The following is a 14,727-nucleotide window of genomic DNA, read 5'->3' as shown; positions in this document are numbered from 1 at the left end:
GAGGTCCTGAGCTCCTGCTCCAATGAGAACAGCCAAGTTGGCATCAGGAAAACTATCCACAGCAAGCTTTTCTTAGAAAATCAACAGGCCAAGACCTTCCCCTCCAGTTCTCTTTTTATGGCTATTGGTAACAATTTCTGGTGGATCTTCCATGCCCAGACCATGCTGATTCAGTTCACCTGGGCGTTACAAGTTGACCATTAGTCAATCCACTACATGTGGGTTTTTTTGATTGTTTTTTTTTTTTTTCCTTCCTGTCCAGGAGCATTTTAGTTTGATGTAATCCCATTTATGTATACTTGCTTTTGTTACCTGTGCTTTTTTTTTTTTTTTTTGGTACCAGGGATCGAACTTGGGTCCTTGTGCTTGCACAGCAGGCAGCAAAACCACTGAGGTAAATCCCCGGCCCTGTTACCTGTGCTTTTGAGGTCTTGTCCAAAAACTCCTTGCCCACTCCAATTTTCTGAAGTGTTTCCCTTATTTTTTCTTCTAGTAGTTTCAGGTTTTATATTTCAATCTTTAGTCAATTTTGGGTTGATTTTTGTCTATGAGTAGATAAAGATCTACTGTCATTCTTTGGCAGTGGGTATCCAGTTTTACCAGCACTATTTATTGAAGACACTGACCTTTTTCCATTGTGTGTTTTTGTCCTAAAATTAGTTGCATATTTATTTTTGTGTTCTCTATTCTGTTTTGCTTATTTGTGTGTCTATTCTTCTGCCAGTACTGTGGTGTTTGAGTACTGTTGTATGTAATTTATTTTGAAGTCAGGTAGTGTGAGACCCCCAGCTTTGTTCTTTTTGCTCAGAAAACCTTTGGGATATAACAAAAGCATTTCTAAGAAAGAATAAAAACTTGTTCAGGCATTTTATTTATTTTATTAATTTATTCATTATTATCTATTATATAAATATTTATTTAGAATAGTCTACCTGAGGCTGCTAAAGGGCCTGAAATTTGATTTACTTGTGACATCAGGAAGGAACAAACAAGAAAAGTATCTCTTTAGGCACAGTTTTGGGTATGGGAATGAAGAAAAAAGAGAGTTGTGAATGATTTCTCACTTGGACAGTTATTAAATAATTATCAGAATTAGTGTTATAGCTGTCTCAGCAAAAAAATCATGCCATGAAAATGTCTAAATTAAAGGAGTCTTTTAATAGCCAGTGACCAAGGATGAGCTCTCCCTCACATTTTTTTTTTTTTTGGTAGCGATCAAGCAGAGAAGTCCAGTTTTTAAAGGGAAAAAACACGCAATAGAATGTCATGATCTCATCTTTGAGCAACCATAGGGGTATAGGAGCAGATTGCAAGTTAGATTAAAATCCAATTTTTGGGATCTGGCAGGAAATTCCTATCTTTATGATTAGGGCCAAGTATATCATGTCCTGTCCTTTATTTTTAACCACACGACAAGATATGTCCTGTCCTTTGTTCTTAACCAGCTAGGTGTTGGTTAACTTATCACTTTGAACAAGCAGTTGGGGGAGGAAAAGGGGTAAAGTTCAGGCATAGACTAATGGAGGGGTTTCTGGTTAACTTGCTTACTTCATTAGCACAGGCAACCATTGGCTACCAAATAGTATCTAATTTTGTGAATTCTCTCCTTTTTGAAATATAGTTTTTTACTTTTTAGTACAGGGAAATAAAGGAGAGGCGACATTGCTTAATTTGCATAGGTCCATGGTCCTGCTTCTCCTTAGAGAAAGCACAGTTATTCGCCCAAATAACTTTTAAATGCTAATGAAGGAATGAAAGATGGAAGATAATCATTATAGTTAGGAGAAGATCAGAAATAGAAAGAATTGGGGAATAAAGCCATTTCTATTTTGAAAGGTTTTGTCATTTTTATTTACATTTTGCTAAATTTGTAAAATTAAAGATATTTTTACAAGAGTCTTATGCATTTGCTGACTCTTACTCATCTGAAAAATGTTGAAGACATGTGATTATAGAATTGCTTCAACAATAATGTAGATTGACATTTTTCCTACTTTTAGATTAATTTACATCTGATTTTTATGGTGAGATTTCCTTTGAGGGTCATGTAAAGCATTTATATTTGCATTTAAACGTCTAATTGTACTATCTGTTCATTCATATCTTCTTTGAAAATCCATAATAGAGATAACCATTTAATATTTCTCATACTGAAAGTAGTTCATAAACGCAAAGGGCTGTATTAGATAATGTGTAACATCTCTTCTACCTCTGCCATTCCATAATTCAATCAACATTTTAATACTTTTTGCTAAAGGATTGGATGGGTAAAAATATATATAATAGCACATCTGCATAGCATTTATTCTATGAATTTCTTCTTCTTGTGAATTTCTCTTCTGGAATTTTTTTTCAAAATGTAATGCATACAGTTTGCTGCCATGTCATACTGGAAGAAGTACTGTATTTAAACTAAGGTTATAATTTCCATTTTTAATCCAAACTAATTGTTAAAAGAAATAAATTTGGTTAGACAAGTTTTCCATAGTGAAGTTACTATGAGATTATAATGCCATCAGTGTTGTAAGGAGGCATTTACTGAGAACAGGCGTCCATGGAGTTGTTCTTTTTACTGTGCATTGAATCTAGCAACTGTTTAGGTAAGTGGTGTGATAGGAATGCTCTAAACAACATTCTTTAACCTTTGCCACATAGAGGGAACCTTGTTCACCTAAATGTACCTCTACTGAAATATGTGGAGTGATTGGAACTTCGGCTGATACTCTTCTAGGCCTCTGTTGACTACTGCAGATAGCCAGTCTAGCACCTCTTTACCTAAGATCTCAAGACACTCCCACCTGCCCCATCATATGGGGTATATTTCTGTGAAGTCTAAGAATATGTGCAACTCATATCCTGGAAGCTGCTTGCCCAGCATCAGAATACGTAGGAGGATAATTAGTAATGAGAAGATTGCTAGTGAGCTTGGCATCAGAAGAAAGTAAAACAGAGATCTGAAGTCTAATGAGGTTTCTTGATTTTGGAGTAGTCTACCTCACTTGTGTTGTCATGTGGCTTCTCATCTGAAATCACTGCTTCTCTCTTGGGCAGTGTAGAGGAGCCCAACACACCTGCTCCCAAGGCATCATTTTCTCTATTCACACTGACCATCTTCCTTCTGATCAAAAAGCTCTCTTCAGTCATATACAGTACAGTTGGTTCTATTTCATTTTATAACTATATTCTAGTCCTACCTTCTTGAGATTATACCAAGGTTACCTTGATTAAGATTTAGGTGTGAAATGGTTAATCAAAGCATACTTTACAATTTTATCAGTTTGGTTCTCAAGAGACAATCTCATTTCCCTCATTTGCAAGTTCTTAAGGGCCATCTCACTATTTTCTCCATGAAATGTCTGTCAATTTGTAAAGATTTCTTGTGTTGGCAGACATTAAGTTATGCAATGATGTCACATATAGTGTTATGTGATGTATAGAATTATTTCCTCTTAGTATAAAAAGGAAAGTTCAAATAGTTATGAAACATAAAATCAGAAAAAACCCCTGAAAGTAGGTGTAATTAATGTATACTTATGAGTATTTTAATTGTAGTTCTAGTTTTGCCAGAACTTTTATTCTGTAGTCTATTGTTGCTATTATGATGGTTTTTACTATTTATTACTGTTATTAGTGTGGTCTATTACTATTAGATTTGCTGTTTTAGCTGTTGTATATGCATGGATATTGTGTTTTCAGGAAGTTTCAACTGACCCTACTGCCACACTCACAGCAGGAGAAGAAAGAAAAGAGAAGGTACCCAGCCCTCACCTCAGCCATCTAGTGGTTTTGACATCTGGGGATACATTGTATGGGTTGGCAGAAAGAGTGATAGCCACAGAATCCTTGTAAGTTGTTAGAAGTAGTTGCTTTGCCCTTAAATATTTAAGAAAAGTTCTACCAGCAAGCATTATATAATTAGATTTCTAGCTATATACAACTACCACCTCTAAATATCATTTATTTCTGAGGAGTATATGCTAACAGAGATTGCCAGTTGATTTAAAAAATTTTTTAAGTTGTATGCTTGGTTTTCAGTTATATAAATGAAGAAAATCTTCTAAGTTTTGATCTTTAGTAACACAATCCTTGCTATAGTTAAAACTTTAAGAAGTCTTATACTTTATATTTCCCTATTGATGACTGAAGAGTCTAGAGAAACTGTAGTTACATTGTTATTTTAATGTTAAGTATAATTCATCTTCACAAATCCTTAAATTTGTTAACTGACTTAAAGCATATAACTTCCATAAAGTGGCCAGTATAACTTAAAAATTTTGGCTACATAACAAAAAGTGGAGACAGGCAGTACTGCATCATAGTATATCTGCAGGCTGTAGTCCAGGTTCATTCACCAGGCAGGTGACTTCCTTCCCACACACAGTTTCGTGCACTGAAGTTCACCTGTGTTACCGAGGGCAAATACATTTTTTGCATGTTATGAATGTTTGGATAACTTATGAAAAGTTTCGCATGCAGAATCTGAACTCAAAAGTCTGTTGTACATGATGGAAAGAGATCTTTAAAATAAATCCTTCAAAACTACTGTATTCTTTTTCTTGTATGTTATCTGCGCTTGTATCTTACATGCAAAGCAACATAACTCTAGACCTTGTGGTAACCTGATTATCTCCTTTGGAGTTACTCTTCTTTTATTTCAACTTCCATTCATTAATTCTTGCATAGATTGTCAGTGAATGTGTCAAGTTCAGACTACACTAATGCAGGAAATGATTTTGTTAAAATTTTGCTTAGAGATCTTAAAAGATTACTTATACAAAAACATAATTGGCTTCAAATCCTGTAATTTGTTTACATGGTGGTTATTTACTCACTTTAGGGTGTTCCTGGCAGAACAGTTTGAGTTCCTTCAGCCACATCTGGATGCTGTGATGCCTGCCGTCAAGAAGCCCTTTCTGCAGCAGTTCTATTCTCAGGTCAGAGGTGGTCCTATGTCGTGTAATTTCAACTGGGAGCAAGATAGGGCTGTCACCAGTCATTTAGGTTTTTGTTTTATTTTGTTTTGTTTTTGTTTTTCTACTGAAGTCTACTGAAGTCCAGTCTCCAAACCCTAGAGAGCTGGGTAGAATTACTAATGGATTCCTGTATTTAAAACAAATACTTACTGAGCATCTCATGTAACTTTGAGTTTAGCGAGAGAGCCAGTTAAGACCATGTTTATAAACAGGTATGATGAATGCTGTAATGAGGGGAAAGAGCAGTGACAGCATATTCAACCCCTACTGAAGAGCAGAGCTGTGGCTAGGAGAAGGTTGTAGTAAGGCTCTTTGGAGGACATGATGTCTAAACTATAGCAGCCAGGTAGAGACAGTTGGGGATGTACTGTAAACTAAGGAGGTGGAGTGTGTCATGAGCAGAAGGTGAAGGAGAGTGTGGTATGTGTCGGCAGCTGGGGAACACTCAACTTATCAGAGCAGGAAGAGGGCTGGTAATGACAAAGATGGCTGGAGTGACCCACAGGAGCTGATCATATAAAGTGCTATCGTCCTGAAGTTGGGCTTTATCCCATAGGCACAGGGCATACCTGGAGGCCTTGGGATAGTTGAGCAGCATCTCCAGGTGTGTGTTTTCAAAGGCGTTCTTTGAGGGCAGGCTGAAGAGTGGAATTAAATGGAATTAGATGGGACAGGGAGACCAGTTTGAAGGCTGATATATATTGTAGGTGGCAGATACTGGAATTCTGAAGTAGGATCCTGGGAGTGGAAATGCAGGGAAGTGGAATTTGAGCAATAATTTCTAGTCTTCATGAAAATTTTGAGTTCTTCTATAATTTTGATATCAGTGGCCTTGAGTTTATTAAATATCTCAAAATTGTGTTTTGAATAAAGCCTTTGGCCTCACATTAAAATATCATAATTTCAATCTCCAAATGTTTTTCTTATTTTCAGCTATGGTGTGTATACTAGAAACAGGGAGAAGTGTTAATAAATTTGATACTTCTAGAAAATAATTATTTTCATTTCTGTGAAATTTATTTCAGACAGTCTCAACTGCTAGTGAACTACGGAAACCGATTTATTGGATTGTAGCTGGTAAAGCCATCGATTATGAACAGATGCTGCTCCTAATGGCTAATGTGAAATGGGATGTAAAGGAGATTATGTCACAGCACAACATATATGTAGATGCATTGTTAAAGGCAAGTGCTCTGGGAGACATCTTTACTACATATCATTCTACTAAGAGAAATGTTCCTGTGACTCTAAAAATAGTGAGATTATAGTTACTATTACATTTCCATTATAGTATTTAAGCCTCTGAACTGGACTAGGCTTACTTTTTGAATTTTCTGTTCTTACTTAGATTGAAGAATACTTCATAGGTATTTTCTTTTTGCTCACAGATTTCCTGTGTTGAGAGTTAGTGTTTGGTTACTGCATATCATGGCTGACTTTCATGCTGTTTAATTCCAGTAGCCGTGATTCTAATGTCAAGAAGATATGTCTGTTTAATTAGAAATTATTTTTGTAGTTCAGTATGCATATTCACTAGCAAGAGATTATGACCTTGATCATTCTAAGTTGTTTTTTCTAGAAATCACATTATTTTTGCAATATGTCATATAAATAGCTCTTTGCATTCAGTGACTGCCTTTGTAAGTTTCCTAGAAAGAACTGTTCTTTATTTTTTCCATTTATGTATAAGTAGCTATTTATAGCCCACCTGACATGTGCCATACAGTGACAGGAGGGCTGACAATGTAATTGTGAATTAAAGAACCTACATGCCTCCGGGAATTTACATGCCAGCGGAAAGATAGGAGTAAACAGGTAAATGGAGATATGATATCAAGTGATGCATAATGCTGTGAAAAAATTAAACCAGCTAAAGAGAGATGGGAAATGACAGCAATACTATTTATTTGCTCTGGTCACAGAGGGACTCAGATAAAATGAGTGAAAAGGAGGCCTGAGGGAAGTAAGGAAATGAGATGTGGGTAGATGAGGTCTCGAAAGAGCATCTGAGAAGATGAGAACATCTTTCAGAAAAATTTTGTTTTCCGTTTTGGTTAGTGAAAAGAAATTGGCCCCTCTGAAGCTCCTGACTTTTGTCTCACTTTACGTTCATTCTTACCTCCTTTTTTCGAGGGAATCCATAGCTGGGGGCATCTGAAAAACGCTAAAGTTATAGGTGAAAACAGCAGCACAGTTGGTCTGTTGTCCCCACTGCCAGCAACTTAAGGCACCTCTTGAAGGACAGTGAAGCTTTCCCCAGACTCAAGAGGCTTGGTAAGCAAAGCCTAGGAGTTCCTTCCCTTGGGGATCTGAGGAGCACATGACGAGGGTACTCTGTATTTGCCATCTTGGAACTCAAAGATCATTGGCCTTGAGATAATTAAAGGAAAAACTTTGGTTTCCAGAGCACCCTGGAGATTTCTATTGCAGATTTTAATTGAGAATGTAAGGGATCTGTATAACTTATAATGATATCTCTCTTTTGATAACAATTCAGCTTGTGAAAAGTTGATTCTTATTTTTTTAAGACATGCTATCTCAGTTCACTCAAGCTGCTGTAACAAAATACAATAGACTGAGTAGTTTATAAACAACAAATTGTTGTTTCTCACAGTTCTGGAGACGAGAAAGTCCTAGATCAAAGCTGAGACCAATTTGCTGTCTGGTCAGAGTCCAGTTTCTCACAGATACCACCATCTTGTATCCTCACACAAAGAAAGGGGCAAGGTAGCTCTTGGCCTAAAAAAACCACTAATCTAATTCATGAGGACTCTGCTCTTATGATCTAATTACCTTTCCAAAGGTCCCTCTCCAGTACTATCACCCTGAAAGTTAGGGTTTCAGCATATGAATGGGAGCGGGCACAGTATTCAGCCCATAGCAGATGCCAACTATGGTACTCACAGGGGTGTAAGAAAGAATTCTGTACTCAGTGAATGTACATATTCGAAGATGGTCACTTGCTTCAGTTATTTTTAATTCCAAGAAACATTATTATAAGGAGGAACCAAGGTTACTCAGATTATTAACCTGAACCCAATGTTTAGCCTACACCTTTTGTTAAGCCTAAAGGTTAATTATCTGTGATAACTTTTGTTCTTACTATTATTTTTCCAAGTTTAAATGAGATGGAAGCAGCTGCTTTTATTGCACCAAAAAAAGTGTTTTAAGAAAATGAAATGGTTTTATTATTCATGTAACAACCACCATTCTTGAATACCGGATTTAGCAATGAGTAGAATGTCATTTTGTACAGTAAGCATGTAGCTTTATCTTTGAAATATTAATGAAAACCATTCAACTATGACTCTTGAAATCCAAAGCAGTTTACTGTAGCAAATGCATAAATATCTTAGCAAATACTACTGCTCTGCTAGATCCATGAAATGAAACAGCAAATGAAGAGCAGTTACTGATTTTCAAAGGTAAGCTTAGTGAATTGATGATTCACTTCTTTGAAAGTAAAGCAAAAGTGGTAAAAATAAATCAGCAAGAAAAATTATGATTTAAGAAATAGTAAAGGAGCACAGGATAGCACAGTTATCATGATGTGCTAGCTTAACCGGGATGATCAGACCAGATATTTTTTTCTCCTGTGTCTTATTAGACTATTTGAACACATATATATCCCAGCTTAAACATTGTGTTGCCTCTCTTTTCAAGAAACTAAATCAAAACATCATTTTAAGCTTTTAAAGGTTTATTTACTATATATTGCCAAAGAAGGGTTAATGGTGTTTATGTTTGTAAATGAGCATATTTAGATGAGACCATTGATTGAAGAGTACACCATCTGCTGCTCTTACATAATTTCTTGGGTTGTCTAAATTAGTTACTTTTTTAATATTTAGTATAATCATTTATAAAAGTTAATAGACTAAAAAGTTCATATTTTCTGTAGATATTAGGAAGTACTGTGTTTTTTCATTTGTATTAAAAATTTGCAGCTGTGACATGACTTTTAAATCATTTGGTATGTACCAATTTATTTTCCAAGAATTTTTAGGAAAGGATAATTTATCAGATTGTTCTCTAAGAAGGATATCCACAAATTTCAAGTAGTTAACTTTGAGTTGAAAATTTATTGAAATTTTTTTAAACTGAACTTCTGAAAGCTATTTTTTAAGCCAAATTTAACTCTCTTAGTCCATAGTGACAACTATAGAAAATTTTGAGATGTAGAAACATTTGGACATTGTTTAACTGGTTAATGACACATTTATTTTGAAATGAGAGGTAGTTTACTCTATACTATAACATAATCCATTCATTTTTAAAGAAAGCCTCACCCTGAGTCCAAATTTTCTTTGTTTTACTTTGATTCTGGATCTTTCTAAATCCCCCCCGCTCCTTCTCTTTCTCTTTTTCTTTTCTTTTTACTATTTTTGTGGGAAAGCACTGTGGCATTACAATGATACTCATGTATGGCTACAACTCTTTTCGTCTTAGGAATTTGAGCAGTTTAATAGGAGACTAAATGAAGTTTCTAAGAGAGTTCGGATACCCTTGCCTGTGTCTAATATACTGTGGGAACACTGTATACGATTGGCTAATAGAACTATTGTAGAAGGGTAAGTTTTTCATGAAAGCATTATCTGTTTCTTAAATGTTAAAATATGTAAATAGCAACATATGCTATCAGTAATGGATGATGGGAATAGATAATGCTAATAATAAACAAGTTTGGAAACTGGTTGTTAGAACAAACCATAAAGCCCACTGTGCCTGTCTCTGTGCTTTATTTTCTTGTTGGTAACATAGAAGGAGCTAGAATGAGTGTGGAATGCAAAATCTACTCGTTATGTGAAAATTAAATTAATAATAACCATTAGACTAAAATTTTTATGATGATTCTTATCTTCTCACATCTATTGAGCCCTGTATGTCATTTACTGAACCAAACATTCTGTCACCAAGAATTATATCATTAAATCCCACCTTACACTGATAGGTACTGTTCCTCTGCCTGCTTTATCAATGTAGGATCCTACACTCAGAAAAACAAGCCTTAAAAGGATTAAGGTGCTCATCCACGTTCACAGTTTTTATAGTCAGAGAAGCCGTGTAAACTCTTGATTTTCTGATGGCAAAGTCAGTCCTCATAACACTTATATCATTGTTAATAAGCATTATCATCCTGTCAGTGGAAACTGTGTTAATCTTCCCTCTGCTAAGATCATCCACACTGTCAGCAGTAATTCTTTCACTTACTCAAGAGACTCTGCTTACTCTGCTCACAACATCTAGAAGAGAGATAAGAATCAGTAACGCATTTAAAATATCCTTGAAAGCCAGCTATTCCCAGACCACACACAGTGATCTAGAATTGCACATCAGTTGACTTTTCACACTATCATTATCTGATTTCTCCTTAGTCCTCATTTGTTATGAAAAGAATGTATTAGAAATGGGAAGGTGCTGGTAATGAACTGACAACTGTTTTGTTATTCCATATTGACGCCGACAATGCTAGAAGAATGCTGCATCAGCAATCATGACTGAAAAGTATTTTCTGTAAATTTGTTTAATAAAGTAGAAAAGGGAGTAATATGTGTTAGATTTTAGTATATAACACTTTATTGGAAATAAAAAAAATGGTTGGTCACTTTAAATAATATGAGTTGGGTTTCCTTACACATTTCCTTAGGGGGAAATGCCTCATTTTCTGAAGTTGAATTTTCCACCATCTGTATGACTGATTGACAGAATGACTTAGAAGTAATAACATGTTACACAGTTATGGTTAATATATTCATGCTTATTATGAGTCCACCTTAAAATACACAGTCTTTCAGTGGGTGTCAGAATAAATCTGTAAAATTATTTTATCATGGAAAATAGGTATAGTGTCCATAGGAGAATTATTTCATTGGTTTTCTTTGCATGGAGTAGTTCCAATATTAAACAATTTTATAAAACTAGGATTACTTTGCAGTATTCAGAGCTTAATTTTATAAATAACTTGGCAGTGAGATTAACTGAAATACTACTTTAACTTTCTTTCCTACATAGTTATGTTAATTGAGTGGAGAGAAAATAGTCTGTATTAGCAAAAAAGAACCTGGAAGTTGGTTGATTTCTTTGCTTTACAAATGAGGAAACTGAAAGCAAGATAGGAAAACAGCTTCTTTTTTTGTGATAAAAATGACAGGGAATGAACTTAGTCCACTCCTTCTGAGTCATATCCTCTTTCTGAGTCTTAAATGCTCTTCTTCCTGAACCCTCTCATTTTTAACAATGCGTCAAAATGTGTTTTAGGAAAGAGTTCACATACTAAAGGTTTCTTTTCCTAACCCTAGCTTTCCCATCATTTATGTTGTCTCATTATTGTATCTTAGATATGCCAATGTCAAGAAGTGCAGTAATGAAGGTCGTGCCTTGATGCAATTGGATTTTCAACAGTTTTTAATGAAACTTGAAAAACTAACAGATATAAGACCTATTCCCGATAAAGAATTTGTGGAAACATATATCAAAGCCTACTACTTGACTGAGAATGACATGGAACGCTGGATCAAAGAGCACAGGGTGAGAACTGAAAAACAGTTCATTAGGTGTTTATTCTTTTTCTTTGTGCTGGTCTCCTGTGGTGTGTTATATAATAATCATGAGAGTGAAATTTACTTTTTTAACAATGGCTAGTTGGGTCAGTTTATTATTTTCAGATTGTATTTATAAAGCCCTTTGCCTGAATAATTCCTTTTGAGCCCCTTTGAACTATCACTGTAATTATTCAGAAATATAACCAGAGTCAGAACATTAGCTGCTTTTCCTCCAACTGTGTTGTAGGAAAACACCGAAGTTGGTTTACATCAAAGTATAATGTTTTATGCTATAGCCTTTGTAGAACATAAACCTTCTTGTCCTTCTTTACAGTGAAATGATAACATTCTAATCACATTAACATGTATTAGTAACATTTGAAGATAATATTTACATGGCTAAAGCTTAATTTGCATCCTATATTGGATTTTGCCCTCAATATAGATTTGATTATTTTTCTTTTGTGAATATACAGATAAATAGAGAAAAATGCTATTTAGTGTTTTTTAGGATGCTGAATTTTTATCACTGTTCAACTTAACATGTACCACTTAGTCATGGTTGATAGGGTTGACTTTTATACCCCAATGTATCATTTGTCAAATAGGCATTATGTGAATGAAGATGGACTTAGTAGAAGTACACAAAGTGTTGAAATCATCACCAGCTCTAGTGTTCACATTTAGTTAGGCTCTAAACACCATAGGTAAGAGCTAAGTAATATTTGGGTAAAGAAATAAGGAATTATGTGTATTAACCTTATCAGGGTCAGCCTTTTGAATTCTAATGCACTAGAAAGAGGAAATGAACTGTAGCATGGAATATCAACATTGGTTCAGTTTTGTGTAAATGTGCTCACTGCAGGTTGGAAGGAGAGTAGAAATGTACATGTTATTTCATTGATTTTGACCAATAAGCCAGAATTGAGAAAACTTCAACACTTACAGTTCCAATGATATTTGAGAACTAAATGCTAACCCCATATTGATGGTCTACTGAATGTTGCTAGAATCCATCGAATAAAGTAAGCTGGAAACACTTCCTGCTCTCACACTGAGGAAGGGATTCACAGAAACAGTATAAAGTAACCAAGGTGAAAGGCACAGCTCTCAAGTATCTATTATTTGATGCAAGAATGATACTGACTTTAAGATTTCTTCTTTGAATATAGTGTTCTGAAATGTTTTAGCTGGGTGTTTTAGAAGAACATTAAGTGATCGAAATCTGTAATTCAGTGATAGTTTCCCATCAGCAGCAGGGAATTTTAGAGAAACTCCCACCGTGGCAAGGCTAATGCTCTGTGAGAGGGACCCTTGCTGAGTGCCACTGGTTAGGTGAAATTAGTGACCAGGTGGTGGCTGGTGCCCTCGGAGAGCAGATATACAGACTGAGCTGTTTGCTGAGGTTTAAGATGAACTCATTCCTGTCCTGTTAGTGGTTACCTTCAATTAAAACAGGTTTTCTGTTTTTATTAGGTCATAGTACAAAGCCATCTTTTTCTATATGACCTCTTGCAACTCAAACTCCAGAACCAAACTAGTATGCAAAACTTTTTCATGAACCTATTTATTCTCATCCTGGGAATGCATTGTCTGAAACTCAGGAACCATATGGATTTGGGTAGTGGAGATAGTCTTTAGTTACTGTCTACTGATTATAATATAAGGGTTTAAAAAACAGTGACTTTCTGATCCTTATTACATTCATTTTTTGTATTTTAAAAGAGTTGTTATTCTGTGGGAGGTTTCTTTTTAATAAAAGATGTTTCTATAATGTAGACTCCCAGAAAAATACTTAATCAGTAGCATTTTAAAAATTTGAAATGACTATATTTGATAACCTAATAATATCACAGAAGCAAACATAACAGTGTGTGACCTTTTAAGTGATAAAAAGCCTATGTATGTCAGATTATTTTGCCAGAGGAAGGCAGATTCTATTGCTTGTTATTTCAATAATATACTACGATATCCTTACTCCTTATTTTTACAGCTCAGTAAACAATTTGTCTTCTGTGTCCTTGCTGTAATTTCCATTGTTCTTCACTGGTTAGTCATACTCGTAACTATCTCCTGACACCAGAATACCATATCTGACTGTTCTTCTGGTGTGTTGATCAGATACATGTCTTCGGTGTACTAAATTTGGATCTTCTTTCTTTGAGCAGGAATATTCAGCGAAGCAGTTGACCAATCTGGTAAATGTTTGCCTGGGATCTCATATCAATAAGAAAGCCAGACAAAAACTTCTAGCAGCTATAGATGATATAGACAGACCTAAGAGATAATCAACACAGCTGTTTTTCCATCATGGCGTCAGTCTTCTCTCAGCATATATGACATGAAAGCGAGTATTTTCATGCATTCCTGACCACTCTCTGCTAAGAAAACTCTGTGCATGTTCTTTCCAAACAGAAAGTGGGAAACACTGAAATGTGTATCAAATGACTTTTATACCCTCTGGTCTCCTCTCTTCAATTTTTGGTCCCATTTGTTGCAGTCCTTCCCTGAAATGATACTATTGTTTCCTAATAACTATTGTTACGTGGCTACAATTATACATTTTACAGAAAAATGTATCATAAATATATAGTTAGAAGAAATAGTGGCTAATATATCTGTGAGCAGTTTTTGGAGAGTAAATTGATGTTGACATTTTTTTTACCCCCTGAACTTGGTTCTTAATAAGCATAATATGAAAGGGTTAATGTACAGTATTTCCTAATTATGAGCACTGCATGAGAATTACAAAGTGCATGTAAATAAAATAGTTGAAAAATCAGTATATTCTGTTTTTAAGTGTCAAAGTTTATGGCAGAGTTAATTTGGTTATAAAGTAATCATAAATGATAAGATTTAATAAATACTATACTCTAAAATGATCAGCCTGTGTGAGACTACATTTTGTTATTTTACCCAACAGGCAGATTTCATGACACTATAATGTAATTTTTTTAACATATTCTAATTGTAATTTTGTATTCTAGAACCAGTGGTGAGAAGTAATTTCATTACATATTCTTTTTCAGTGTCTAAGAAGTATATAGAATGATAAATGTGGAGTTTTCTTTTATCTTTCTCTATAAAAATATAAAATATCTTTTATACAAATTTTCTTCCCTAAGTTCAGCTGTTGTCTTCGGAAAACAAAACCTGGGTTGACCCACCCAGAAAAGAACTTGTCTATTAATCAAGCAGAGGTATAGGGCCAT

The 14,727-nt window shown here is 34.9% G+C and overlaps 1 protein-coding gene across 1 annotated transcript in view; it reads left to right on the top strand.

Annotated features, from left to right (window-relative positions):
* The window catches only part of Vps50 (VPS50 subunit of EARP/GARPII complex), a 128,483-nt gene extending 114,086 nt beyond the window's left edge, over window positions 1–14,397 (top strand). Inside the window, exons 23-28 of the mRNA XM_004862683.3 lie at window positions 3,697–3,845; window positions 4,838–4,934; window positions 5,999–6,157; window positions 9,423–9,544; window positions 11,312–11,501; window positions 13,684–14,397. Of these exons, the coding sequence (XP_004862740.2) occupies window positions 3,697–3,845; window positions 4,838–4,934; window positions 5,999–6,157; window positions 9,423–9,544; window positions 11,312–11,501; window positions 13,684–13,803 (837 nt within the window). The 3' untranslated portion in view covers window positions 13,804–14,397. The remainder of the gene's footprint in view (window positions 1–3,696; window positions 3,846–4,837; window positions 4,935–5,998; window positions 6,158–9,422; window positions 9,545–11,311; window positions 11,502–13,683) is intronic.
* Window positions 14,398–14,727: the final 330 nt, after the last annotated feature.

Source organism: Heterocephalus glaber, unplaced genomic scaffold (assembly GCF_053883595.1).
Source record: "Heterocephalus glaber isolate CG9 unplaced genomic scaffold, H.glaber_assembly_v1.0 deba00000546, whole genome shotgun sequence".
Classification (NCBI taxonomy): Eukaryota; Metazoa; Chordata; class Mammalia; order Rodentia; family Bathyergidae; genus Heterocephalus; species Heterocephalus glaber.
The sequence above is the reverse complement of the archived record's forward strand: the minus strand, read 5'-3'. Positions and strand labels throughout refer to the sequence as shown.